Below are 13,670 nucleotides of genomic sequence, written 5' to 3'. Positions count from 1 at the left end.
GGGTGACTGTTAATAGGCCACAGTGGAGGGACAGCCTTGAACTTGATGATCTGGAGGGTAGGGACAGCCTTTTTTTAATCTTCATGTCCTTTGACTCTGGGTGCACAGTTCCTGGTGGATTGTAGGCACTCAGTATATTGGCTGCAGAACTCAAGAAGCAAGTTAGGATAAACATGATTTGCTTAGAGGGGACCATGCAAAGTGACTGTACATATTTTGGAGCAGAGAGGTTCTATCAACTGGGGCCTGTGAGAAGCATTAGGAGCGGGATATTTTCATCAGCCAGTTCTGGAAATGACTAATTGCTTTTGCTACTTAGTTCAAGAACTAGCAAGATCCTAGAGTTACCAATACAAATAGAAGCACACCTTGCCTTTCTAAAGCAGCAGATTTTAGATGACCATTTGCCTGTGTCTTTAAACAGAATCTATATAGGTAAGCATTAGGGAGAATTGCTAGATAATAAGAAAATAACCTAATTGAAGAATTTCGGCTAGAAAGTGTAAAATAGAGTCCCATTTCTCTTTCATGTTCTTCTTTGAGTATTTTAAATTCATAAAGCTCTTTTGTAAAACTATGAATGTGCACTTACATATGCATACTTAAATAACATTTCTTTCAATTTCTCCCTTTCTTGGTTGCAAACGGTTGGTAAACTTAGAGTTTGAAATTGCCATACATTAATCTTGTCCATTTCTTACATGAGCTAGGAGAAAGACTATCTTAGGATTCATTTCACAAATTTATTCTGACCATACACTGTGTGTCAGCCACTGAGTTGATGAGTCATAATTTCTGCTCTCAAGGGAGAGAAACTGTAAGCAAAACGGTCTCCAAAAATTTAAACCATATGTTAAGGATACAATAAATATATAAATGGGATTTTTTTAACTAGGTGTGTAGGCAAGGATCTCTTAGAACATGGGGAATCATTGAAGACTGCCAAGGGAAGCGGGTGTTTGGTGGGGACAGTGGGGCAGAGGAGGAGCCAGCAGGGAGATGAGCGAGGAGAGAGAGCTAGCCTTGCTCCCGGAAAGGGCCTTGCTTTGTAATCTGTAGCACAGATTCATCTGTGAGAAATAAAGCTCTTAGAGACCGGATTCTGGGTGAGTGGCCTGCCTGATTTTGACCCCAAAGGCCAGAAACTGGCTGGGATTTATACATGAAGGAAGTTTTTAAATTAAGATTTTGTTTTGAAGATAGAAACTTGTCCTGAGCTTATATTCTGTAGTAAAAACATACACTGGCACTGTGCATAGCTTTCAGGGACCTAATATTTGTATCCAGAGTGCCTCAGGGTATGGTCTGTTGTCATCCGGGATCTCTTGCCCCTACCCTGCTGATCAGGGAGGGTTTTTGCTGGCTTCCAGGACTTTCTTCTTAGTTTCTCAAAGTTTGATCTTTGAGCACAAAGCCTTTTATCAGATGACTCTTCCCCCTTGCAGATGTGCGGTAATAATACTAACTGCCCACTTGCAGACCCGAGTCTTTCTCTCAAATATATATGTGATCTGTGTGTGTGACGTTTCAAGGCAGTCATTTTCTCTTGTGGCTACTTTGCAGACTTTGTGACCTGGCTTAAAAAGCTTGAAAGCAGATGTTTGCATGCTCTATATTTAAGTCCATTTTGGAGCTGTGAGTTCTGTGTGCTGGAGTACACAAAAGTTGTTTCAGACCCCTTTGTGAGTGTCAGGGCACTTTCTGTGTATCAGCACTGAATCTTCTTCCAGCTGTAGCTCAGAGCATTGCTGTTTCATCATCCTCCGTCTCAAGTGTGGGCCCGGCTCTGCCAGAGCGTGGTGGAGAGCCAGAGCAGCTTATGGAGGAGGGAGGAACCTGCTCGCATTTTAGAAGCAGGAGGGTTGTGGGGAAGCCAGCCTGCAGACTGAGTGGCGTATGGTATTTTTGGTTTACCCATTCTTAGGTGGCCACTTTGAAGACATTTTTGAAAGGCAGACATTTTAGCAACCCCCCGCACCCCCCCAATAGTTAACCAAATTGGAAGCCTTTTTTTTTTTTTTTAAAGTCTTTATTGAATTTGTTACACTATGGCTTCTGTTTTATGTTTTGGGTTTTTGGCCTAGAGGCATGTGGGGTCTTAGCTTCCTGACCAGGGATTGAACCTGCACCCCCTGCATTGGAAGGTGAAATCTTAACCTCTGGACTGCCAGGGAAGTCCCAAAGCCATATTTAAAAGACAGACATTTTAGCACCACACACACACACACACACACACACACACACACACACACACACACACACACACACACACACACACACACACACACACACACCAGTTAAGCAAATTTGAAGCTATTTTTAAAAGGCAGACATTGTAGCACCCCTCCCACCCCTCCCCCCACCCCCCGCCATGCACACAGAGTAGTTAACCAAATGCTGAACAGAGCAGACCTCCTGGCGTCTTGAGCCTGCCTTGCCTTATTGTTGAAGCCTCCTGCCTATGAAGCAGACCAGGCCAGGGGTAAGGAGGGAGTGGGAGTGAGAACCATCTGGAAGCCACAGCCAAGTGAGGTTGACCTCTCAGAGAGGGCTGTCAGTCACCCCAAACCTGGAGCCTGCTCCTTCTCTGAGGGCACTTCCATCTTGATGGTCTGATGCGTAATCTTCTGATTTCCTCCCTTTAGTCACTGAGTGTCTTTTTAACACTGAGACGTGGATTTGGCTGTGTAATATTTTTTTCTCTGTTTGGAAACCCAGAGGACAGATTTCTGCATTTTGTCTTTGTCCTGAATTTGTACACCTTATCGGAATAGGTACATATTAAAACCCTGGTGGTTTGCAGGGGAGGAGAGCCTCTTAGGATCACTCCAGTTCAATCCAGACGACCACGAAATCCTCAAACACGTGTCCAGTACTTCTGTCTGGTACCTAGGCAAAATAAATGCATTATACTTAAAATCATAGTTTTCAAGGACAGGAATGATATAACCTTGCTTTGAGTTTAACAAATTTGGGGAAAAAACTGTGTTACACAAACACATAAAAGTAAGAAGCTAAATCTGGCTGCCGTGAGAACAGGGAAGAAAGTCATGTAAATGTAAAATGACATCGTGTTTTGACAGCATTGAATCAGGGTGGCTTGTAAAGGTGTCTTACTTGGATATAGAAAACCTCCGTAAGAGTTACCAAAGCTCAGGCCAGAAGTGAGGAACTCGTCTAAGGTAATAAAAAACCGGTAGTGGAGAGGAGAGGAGGGGGTAGATTTGAAGGGTATTGGGTACCTGGCTGAAAGAGTCAAGTAAAATTTTAATTTAAAAAAAAATTTTTTTTGGTACTGGTATCCCTTATGCTTTAGGGAAAGGTTTTTGTTGTTGTTGTTGAAGTGAGCCCCGGAGACCAAATGACTTGTCTTCAAATGACTGAATTAGTATCTAGTTAGATAACACATAATTTCTCTAAACTGAGCACCTGAGGGTAGGGATAACCTCATTTGTATTCCTCTGCCTGACACTCTCTGTGGCACATAGAATGTTTATTGAATTGAGTACTAAATTCTCTTAACATTGTTTCCAAGATGTTTCTTCCCTTACAATATTATGATATAAATTTAACTACTTTCAGGATGTCTTATTATTATGATTTTGCGAACTCCCTTTCCTTTCTCCACAGTAATATATGCAAACTCAGGCATTTCATTGTATATACACAGTGGTCTGTGTGTGTATGTGTGTGCATGTGTCTGTTTGTAAGCAGGCATCTTATTAGTATTTGTTGATTTCATTGAATTTTGCATCCAATCTATGAAATGGTGGTAGATCTCACTCTTCAGATGTGAATAGATCTGTGACCTTGATTCTATAACATGCAGTCTTAGCCCCATCTGGCCTTTCAGCCCTTTATTCAGCTCCTGCTCATTTGTGGACACTGTACCAGGGGCATATTCTGCACAGCTTCTCCATAAGGCTGGAAGCACAGACCAGAGCTTGAAGAATTTGTTAGCTTTTGCTCTTGCCCACTCCCTCTCCTCTCTCTCCTCTGTGCTTGCTTACTTGCTTGCTTTCTTTCTTTTTTTAAAAATAAACCAAAGCAATATGTACTTGGGGGTGCCCATTCAGATGCCATCTCCACTCAGTGCCTTCCATGATAACAGAAGCCAGATTTCTCTGTACTTCTTCCGTATGTGGTGCCAAGCAAGGTGCCCAGTGCAGCATCTTCTATTGTGGACGAATGTCTGTGTCTCTCTCTGTTCCTCTTATGGCAGGAGCTGGGACTCCACTTCATGTCATTGTATCCTGTGTACATAGGAGGCACTGGTGGGGGCTATTGAAGTTAGATGATGAAGAGTGCTTGACATTTGAATGTTGTAAACATGAAAGGTTGATTTTACTGAACAGTCTTAACTGTTTGGTTTGTGGATGTGAAGTGCCTCAGATCAGAATGTATGTTTCAACATTACACAAAGACACACAGAATGGCATACGAGGTGGCACATTTTTAGGCTTCAGATCAGTAGGGAACACCTATCTGAAAAATCACTTAGCATTCTGAGAACTTGAAATGGTTTGGTTTACTTTAATGAATAAAACATTAAGTCCTAAGGACAGTTGGGAAGGTCATTGGAATAACTTCTCTTGGGATAGAGCTTTTTCCCCCCAGGATTGAGTTGCCTGTAATAAAGTCATACAAATTGTGAAATTGGCTGAAATAAGCTATTTTGCTAAAAAGGTCAGAAACAATTGTGTTGGGAATTTGTTTAAATTGTATTTACCTTGAGCAGGAAAGGCTATTCTTGTAGTTAGTAACTGTGTAGTTACTTTTATGAGAGTTGGGTAATAAAAGATGGTTGTTAGTGTTCTTTTGTTAACAGAGATGCTAAAAATACTGTAAGGGCTTACTGAATTTGAATTGAGCCTGGTTGTCTGTTTGTCCCTTTCCCCAAATCAGGTGTGTTTTGTTGAATTTCTGGGCGGTGAAGGGGGGCAGGGTGGCGAATAACGTAATTTCCTCCTTGGTCTCTGCAGTTTCCCAGCCTCTGTCCTTGCATATGCCTTGGGGTTCAGATTTTACAGTTTTCCATGACATGCCTTTCTCAGTAAAAGTCATTTTTTCCCTCTTTTGAATGCTTTTAGGAGATTGCTGATGTGTTTCTTATCTGCTCCCACACCTCTTTTTGGGGGGACTTAGTGTCTTTCCTGCTCCATTTTAAGTTTGTAGAGGACAGATTCTCTTCATCTTCAGTCCCAGAACCCTCCCAGTGAGTGAGTACAATGCCTCGCAGCCTCTGGGTGCCTGGGAACCTCACCCTTGTGGATGTTCTTGCTCTAGCCTCCACATACTCTTCCATTTTTGTTATTAGGGGCCTGATTCAAGACAGTGGAAACCACCCACACTTCATTAATTTGTGAAATAAGGCTCTGCAGCAGCAAAGACTGATAAAGTGGAATCAGCCTCTGTGCTTTTAACTGCTTGCCAAGCCCCAAGCAGGATGTTAGCCCTGTGGAGGGCTCTCCCCTGTGGCCTCTCATGCTCAGGGCACCATTTGCAGAAGGAAGTCCTCAGCAGCAAAGGGATTACCGCTGAATTCCAAAGAGCAGCTTCCAGGCCCTGAAAGCAGATGTTTCCTCCTCGCTGCCTTCATATCTTAAATCTAGTCCTCTTCCTTCCTGACCTAATTTAGTCTTTTTAAACCTCTTATCTACTTCCTAATGCATGTCTTCAATACCTGACTTTTGCAGTCCACCTTTGAAAAAGAGTGATGCCTTGGCCCAGTCCACCGTCCCATCCATCTCCAGGAGAAGGAAGGTGTTTGCTCCGTCTAGGGACACTCAGCAGGCTGTCCCCGGCCTGGGTAGACCTGAGGAACTCCATTATGATTCTGATAATGGTCGGGCCCATGGGGTTGGGAGAATGTGTGTGCCCCAAAGCTGCTTCATCACAAGAGGATTGCAAATAAAATTTCTGAAATCTTGAAAGAAGATATCCCTTAAGTGCTCTTTGCTGTTTGTTTTGGATTATATTCCATAACTAGCACGTGAACTGGTGAAATAACGAGCTTTGTTTGTAAATTCTAATACTGAGGGAGAAGAATTTCTTGTCTAATTACATAGGGATTTCTGTTATTCCTTAAATCGTTATAACACATGTGAACCATTTTATGTACACCAAACATTCAAATGCTTTGGTTTTTGTCCCTTTAGTGGTTATATTTGACTGTCCAGAAAGTATTTTTGAGTGACCCATTAAAAACTAATGAGAGACCTAGTGTACAATGAGGTTGACTCAGGCAGTCTATGAAATTTCGCAGAAATACTGTGGAGTCTGTTTTTTGAAAGCTTGTGTAATTCTAGAGGAAAAAGAAACTTTTTGTGCCTGTTTGTCATGTCTTATTTTAAAACCTGACTTTTGCGCTTTATTTGATGCCTTAACTGTTGTCACTTCAGAACAGATGGCATCTTAAAATGATTCATCCTTGATGAGATTTCTGTTTTGTACCTAATAGAAACAAGCCTTTTCCAATTATGTAGCCAAAAGAAAGCAATGTAACTATTATAATTATGTTTAGCATATAAGAATGCATATGAACTTAGAAAAGTAAATATTGATAAAATATTCTTAGGAAAATGATTGTAGATAATTTTTAGAGATAATTAAGTCTCACCTTTACTCTGCCATATGTCATGCCATGGCATTAGCATCTTTCTTTTTATTGAGATGGCAACTAGGAACCTCTGAGCTTAGATGTAAAAAGAGAAAAGATAAGTGCAGTGGACTTTTTTTTTTTTTTTTTTTTTGGGTCAGTTGTTTTGGCATGGTATATCTTTTTCCATCTTATGTCCTTTTAGCCTATGTCTTCATATTTTGGGTATGACTCCTATAGGAAGCATATAATTGGGTTTTGCTTTTATATCCATTTTAACTGTGCCTTTTAATTGGAGTATTTTGTCCTTTAACACTTAGTGTGATTATTGATATGGTTGAATTTAGGTTTACCATTCAGTCATTTACTTTCTATTTCTTTCTTCTGTTTTCGTTCTTTTTTTCTTGCCTTCTTTTGGATAGTTTGAAATTTTTTTAGAATTCCATTTTAGTTCTTCTGTTATTTTATACCTCTTTGTGTTAGTATATTGTGAATGTTCATGGTATAAAATATATCATTAAGTTTTCAAGATCCAGGTAGAATTAATATTGAACCGCTTTATGTAAAGTACAGAAACCTTGCAACCATTTAGGTCCATTTACATCTGTCTCCCTCATTTCTGTTCTTAATGTTTGTTTTCATAATCTTCCCTTTTTACCTCATAGTGTACATATGTCCACTGCTATCTTGAAGTGAGGCTTACTTTTGTTCTCTATCTTCTCTTGCTCTGAGGCTTGGATTGTTAGGAATGCTTACCTGTTGTGGTTGTGTAGGAAATAACTGTATTGTTGTGAATATGTTAATTTACCGTGCTTGTACAGGCACACCTTGGAGATAGTGTGGCTTCGGTTCCAGACCACCCCAATAAAGCGAATATCTCAATAAAGCAAGTCACACGAACTACTTGGTTTCCCAGTGCATGTAAAGGTTATGTTTACACCAAATGGTAGTCTATCAAAAAAGTGTGCAATGGCAGTATGTGTTTAAAAAAACAATATGCATACATTAAATAAAAAATACGAAACAAGATAGTTGTAATAGTAACATCAAAGATCACGGATCACAGGTCACCATAACAAATGTAATAATAATGAAAAAGTTTGAAATATTGTGAGAATTACCAAAATGTGACACAGAGACATGAAAGTGAGCAAATGCTGTTGGAAAAATGCTGCCAACAGACTGTCTTGATGCGGGTTGCCACAAACCTTCAGTTTGTAAAAAACACAGTATCTGGGAAGTGTACTAAAGAGAAGCATATTAAAATGAGGTATGCCTGTACTGGCATAGGACAAGGATGCAGTAAAGCTTTCCAGGATAAAAACGTTATAGTAACTTGTAACAAATAAGTATAAAAACTTATTTTCCCTGACGTTTTCCCTTAAGATGTGATAGAATGAATGTTTCGTGGAAGGGCATAATGCTGATTTAACAGGGTGATATTTTTCAAGTGAGTGAATGTTTCCGAATTAAGAATATGAGACAATTATAGATGTACAGATATCTGCAACAGTAGTTTACAAGGAAGGCCTGCATTGTGCCTCTCTTTAAAAAACAAACAAGCAAATAAGCAAACAGACGTCAAGGTTACTGTGCAAAACACACCACACGTAATTCCCTTTCTCCTTTTCCTTCTCTTCCACGTCCTTGCTGTGGACTACCTTAGCCCTTAATTGGGTTCAGTATGAAGTTAGGAATTGGTGGCACACTTAGAGGTTAGGAATTTTTTAAAAAACACTTTTTTGTTGCTTAATTTTAGAAGCACACCGTTTTTAGGGCTGAACCAGAGCTAGAAAGGAGAGAAATAGCTGAGATTTGCAGATCTCAATGTGGATGAGAATTTTGAGACAGAGCTATTTTAAGAGGGTTAAATTCAGAAGCAGAATTTCCCTAGTGTGATTTGAAGGTATTCTAGGATTCAGAATTGAATGAAAGGGAATGCCGTTTTGAGAGCTCTTGTAGAAGAAGACAGAAACAGAGAGGTAGAAACAGCTATCTATCTAAGTTCAGGAAAGCTTCCTAAGACAAAATTTGTTCTGTTAAGCACTTTGGCTAGTGGAGATGATGAACTGTAAGTCCTCAGTGTGGATTAGACTGCTTTAGAGAATGATTCCTCAAGCACCTCACTAGAGGAGAGCCAGAGGGACTGAAAAGCAGGGGTCTGCTTGGGGGAACGTAAGCCTTAGGTGGTGGAGGGTGATGTGTTTGGTGCCACATCATCTTTTCTGCTTTGTACAGTAGGTCAGAGAAACCTAGAAAGGAAATGGCAGGGTGGAAAGCTTAGAGTTCGGGGAAAGAAGCCCTGCCATCACGCTCGATGCCCACGAAAGCAGGACCACGGTGGAGATTAACATCCTGAACAAAAATAAGGTGGCGAAGGAACATAAATACCGACTGCATAATTTTGACCCTACAGCCCAACCTTCTGCTCTGACAGAACATAGCAGATGAGCCCCAAACCAAGCTTCCAAAACCTAAAAACGATAGTTACAGCTGTTTGCAAACGTGTAGTGGACATGTTTGGTGTTGGGCAAGGTTTGGCTTTCAGAGAACAGCCGTTTAGCTGATCTGGAAATGAAGGGGGGGCTTGCATTCAAACGTCAGGCCGTTGCTATTCTTAGAACTCAACTGGAGGACAGACCAAGTGGATGAATCCCTGCTCTTGATGTGGTGGGATGGAAACCACGTTTGCCCTTTATGTTGTCGTCATTAGGATGCCATAAACCATTCATTTTCGTGTGTGGTAAATCGCAGTGCTGACATGCTCACAAAATAATGTGAAGCATATGGGTCACAACTGGTTTTAAGTAAAAACTTCTCTAAAGATTTATTTAAGTTCCTTAATTATGGAGTGGTTGGGAAGACTGGCATGTGGTTTCAGTTTAGTTATACATGTTGGCTCTGGTGATGGGTACACAAAAAGAAAGAAAGAGGGAAGCATTGCCAGAGAGAAAGAGAACAAGATTGGGAGGGGAGCTGGTGTCCTTCAGGGCCTGCCCCTTTGTCATTTTTAAGTGAAGTCGAGATCTGTGTATATACAGAATAAGTATGATGACATTTATGCTCTGTTTGAGATGAGTGTGCCAGTAGGCCAGGCCAATTTTCCCAGTGCTTAACTACTTTAATTGGTAAATTTTCCTGATAGTTTGAAATCAGTGACTCTCCAGAGTCCTGACAGAATAACTATCCTTTTTAGCCTTTATCTTAAATTAAAATATACTCCCCATTAGGTGAATCAAGCCCCGTTTGGGGGACAACAGTTAAGTATTCTGTCTGGATAGACAAGAGAAAAGCAAGTGTTTAACCTAGGTGTTTTGACTTGAGATAAACCCATGCCAGGGTCATTTGGTGATCCTCTCAAGCCTTGTATGTGTGTGTGTGCATGCACGCATATATATGTGCACGCACAATCATATGTAGTTATTCAAGTTAGAAGTCATTTTGCATCATTTGGGATCTAGTAATAGTATAATATATGAAGCTAACCTGCAGTCCTAGGAGCATGGGAAAAGGCCTGTGTTAACCCATGAAAAAAGGTCAGTGAATATATATGGTTGGAAAAGTTCATTTGTATATTTGCCGTAACATGCATTTCTTGCCAATGATGAAAATGACAGTGGCATTGCTGAACTATTGTCTGGAGGTGGGAGGAGTGAGAGTGAGGAAGGCTAATAAGAAATTCAAGTAAAGCTTTCCTTCCCTGCGTGAAGGTCACAGAAGACATGAGTTTCCTGTTTACCACCCTTTACGGAGCTCAGTTGAGGAGGGACTTTGTCAGTACTTGAGAGGATCCACGTCTTCATTCATTCATATTTTGGTATAGATGATGTCTTATGTCCATAGCTCCGTGGGATGCACAAAGATGAGTTACACAGAAAGGCTGTACCACCAGGAGCTTACACTCTGATAAGGGATAAGAAGGTGTCTGCATAACGAATTATAATACAGAAAGACATTGGATGTTTATTCAGGACTTGATCGCTTTTAAAGTGCTTTCATGTAGATATACTTAATCCTCTAAGCTGAAGTACGTGGCTGCATTTTTCATTTGTACCTGAAGAAAACTCAGCCAGGGTGAGGGACTTGCTCGAGATCCTGTAGGTAGTAAGTTAAGGGCCTGGGACCCAGGGACTCCTGTGCATCCAGGATGCCTTCTGCCTCCGGGATTCACTGTTTTGTCCACTGTCCAGGTATGCAGAGGTGCACAGAGCGGGATGCGTGCTTCCTCCTCAGAGAATCAGGAACACCAGAGAGGGATGAGGCCACTGAGTGACCTTGGGGGATAAGCAAGGCACTGGGTACTTAGGGGCTGGCTGAAGGAACTTGAGGGTGAGGAAGACATGCTGGTCAGAAAGAGATCATTGTACGTTGTTCACATACACAAACTAAAGGAAGCTCTTACTCAAAAGTCCCCTTCTTTTATTTATATGTTAATTCAACAAATGAGTATACTTTGTGCAAGGCATTGGAGTCACGGATGTGATGGTTACAAATAAGGCTTATGGTGACTCTTTGGGGCCTCACATTGGTCCCGCCGGAGGATAAGGTCACGGATACTCATAAGAAGATGTGAGGAGAGGGGAAGAATGTGATACACAGGATTTCTGGGTTCAAGTTATGACTGTCCTGGTCTTGGACATGTCATGTCACCTCTCAGTCTCATTGGATCCTTTTTCTTTAAGGACACAAATAACATTCACTTCGCAGAGCTGTTGTAAGGATGAAATCTGGTTATGAACGGGAGAATCCTTCATTCGGCTCCTGGCACATTGAAGGTGCTTAGTACATTTTCATTGTTAATGGTTCCACACATTTTCTGAAGAAAAGCCAAAGTTGGTGATTGAAAGGCCCTCCATGGTCTGGTCTTCCTGTATCCCAGCCCTTCACCGGGCTACTTGCCTCCAGATTGGTCTCACTTTCATGCACTCCTCTGGTTCTGTGATCTGTCCAGAACACGGAGGTGGTGTGTCCCAGTGGTCAAGAGCACACTGCCAGCGTGACCTTGGCAAGTTCTGTCTTTGCTTTGTGCCACGATTTCATCATTTGAAAATGCAATTAATAATAATTTATTCATAGTTGTAGGATGAAGGGCCTGGGGACCATGCTGGTACAGGGTAAATGTTGCTATTTCTAGCTCTAAGTACTCTGATTCCTATCTGATCCTGTCCCTCCCTGTTTACAGTCCCGCTGGGTGGCTCCCATCCTCTCTGCTCTCCTGATTTGGAGTCTGCCCATCTCTCCTCTGGCTTTGCCTTTCACCAGCACCAACTATTTATTCTCCTTACCCCACCTCTTGGATATTTTGGCCTTTGTTTTTGCCTAAAAGCCCTTTGTCTTGCTAAGGAATTCTTTAGGCCTGTTTTTCCACCTCTTAAGATACTCCTACTCCAACCCCTATCCCCTTGAGGTCTGGTTCTGCAACGTTTTGCACGTATTTTCTCCCTTGTGCTTATCTATTTTCTATTTGTATCTCTCTCCTCTACATTCCTAGCATGTACGTCACATAAGGTAGACTCAATAAGTACTTGTTGATAAGTGAATTAGAAGAGGAGCTTTACCTATTTTAAGTACAGTATCATATTGTCAAAATTATTTTTCAGTTAATTAGAGGGGGCAAAATTTACGTTGTTAGTAAATTTTGAGGAGGGGAAGGTCAACATGAGGGCTTTCTTGATCGGGGGCCCTTTGTCATCCTAAGGGGCCCAGGACTGGACAAGAACTATGGCAAACCTATAGTGCCACCTGCCTCTGGTGGACCTGACAGTTTCAACCATCTTGTTTGTGAAGGCAGTAGTTCCATAATTAGCTTAGTGATGGTAACATCAGCTATTTGGTATTTGATAACATTTTTCTAATGTTTGAAATTTTTTTTCCCTCATTGTTTCAAAACTCCAGTGTAATGCCCTGGAAATATCGGCATTATCCAGTTGTGGACATGTGATGTAAAATTTTTTTCCTTGGTTCTCTGAATTGCCCGGCTTTTAATAAAATGAGCCATAAATATAGCATGTGGGTTAAATAAAGCATATCTTTACAGTACAATACATCAGTATCATTTTAGTTAAGAGCAAATGCACAGGAGAAGGTAACATGGGCTACAAAGAATGGATAGCTTTATTTATTTACTTTAAGTATTTGAAGGAAGTAAACTGTGTTATCTCAGCTTTCTATCTAAAGCATATCCGTGGCCCTTTAAAGAGCCTGTAGTTATATCTGATAAACACATAATAATGAGCTGAATTTTAAGGACTTTTTTCCCATTATCCCCTGCAGCTTCGCCCTGTCAGATGAAGCATACAGATCCCTAAGAGATCAAGATAAAGACCAGTGTATTCTGATTACTGGGGAAAGCGGAGCAGGAAAAACAGGTAAGGCCACCGGACAACCTTACTTTCTCCTCTAGAAGGTAAACGCGGAGCGGAATGACGACAGCACAGCAGGCAGGTGGAGCCTCATTTGCGTGAAGCTCACAGGGCTCCTGTGCAGGACGGCTAGCGATTAGACTCATGGGATGTTCTCCCGGAAGGACTTGCCTCATCTCTCATATGAGGAAACAGGCACCTATCAAAGGGGTTCCAGCCAATGTGGGTGTCTGTTTCTGGATTCTAGACCTTTCTGTTGCAGTTCCTGAGTACTTCAAGGTCTTTTACCTTTCCTCCATTATCTTTCCTCCAAGACACCAAGGTCTGTGAGGTCTCACCACTTCCCTAAGGAATGCCAGATGATTTGGGTTTGGGGAGGCCACAGCCACAGTCTGTCTCTGCTAGAAAGTGAGGGAGGGCACCAGGAAAATGCTGGATTTCACTCTAGAAAAGTCTTCCTCTGAAGCCTGAAGAATTGAGATTTTTGTATATATTTTTAGACAGGCTGGCAACCTCCCCATAAAGCAACCCCTCATATGGAGGGATTGCGCTTTTTTTTTCTTGTGCTTTTAATAGAAGCAATTTGTGTGATTGATTGTCTTGAGTGAGAAAGTGATTTTACACATGGTGCCCAGCTACCTGGAGAAGATTTAAAAGAGCTGTGCTTTCTGAGTCCAAACTTGGATAGGTTAGAACTACTGTTGTCAGTG

At 41.4% G+C, this 13,670-nt stretch overlaps 1 protein-coding gene across 8 annotated transcripts in view; it reads left to right on the top strand.

Annotated features, from left to right (window-relative positions):
• Nucleotides 1-13,670, top strand: part of MYO1B (myosin IB) — a 182,898-nt gene that overhangs the window by 77,491 nt on the left and 91,737 nt on the right. For all 8 annotated transcript variants that reach the window (XM_057744587.1, XM_057744589.1, XM_057744586.1 and 5 more), the window contains one exon: nt 12,872-12,966. In XM_057744587.1, coding sequence (XP_057600570.1) covers nt 12,872-12,966 — 95 coding nt within the window. The remainder of the gene's footprint in view (nt 1-12,871; nt 12,967-13,670) is intronic.

The sequence above is a fragment of the Hippopotamus amphibius genome, chromosome 8 (assembly GCF_030028045.1).
Source record: "Hippopotamus amphibius kiboko isolate mHipAmp2 chromosome 8, mHipAmp2.hap2, whole genome shotgun sequence".
Classification (NCBI taxonomy): domain Eukaryota; kingdom Metazoa; phylum Chordata; class Mammalia; order Artiodactyla; family Hippopotamidae; genus Hippopotamus; species Hippopotamus amphibius.
The sequence above is the reverse complement of the archived record's forward strand: the minus strand, read 5'-3'. Positions and strand labels throughout refer to the sequence as shown.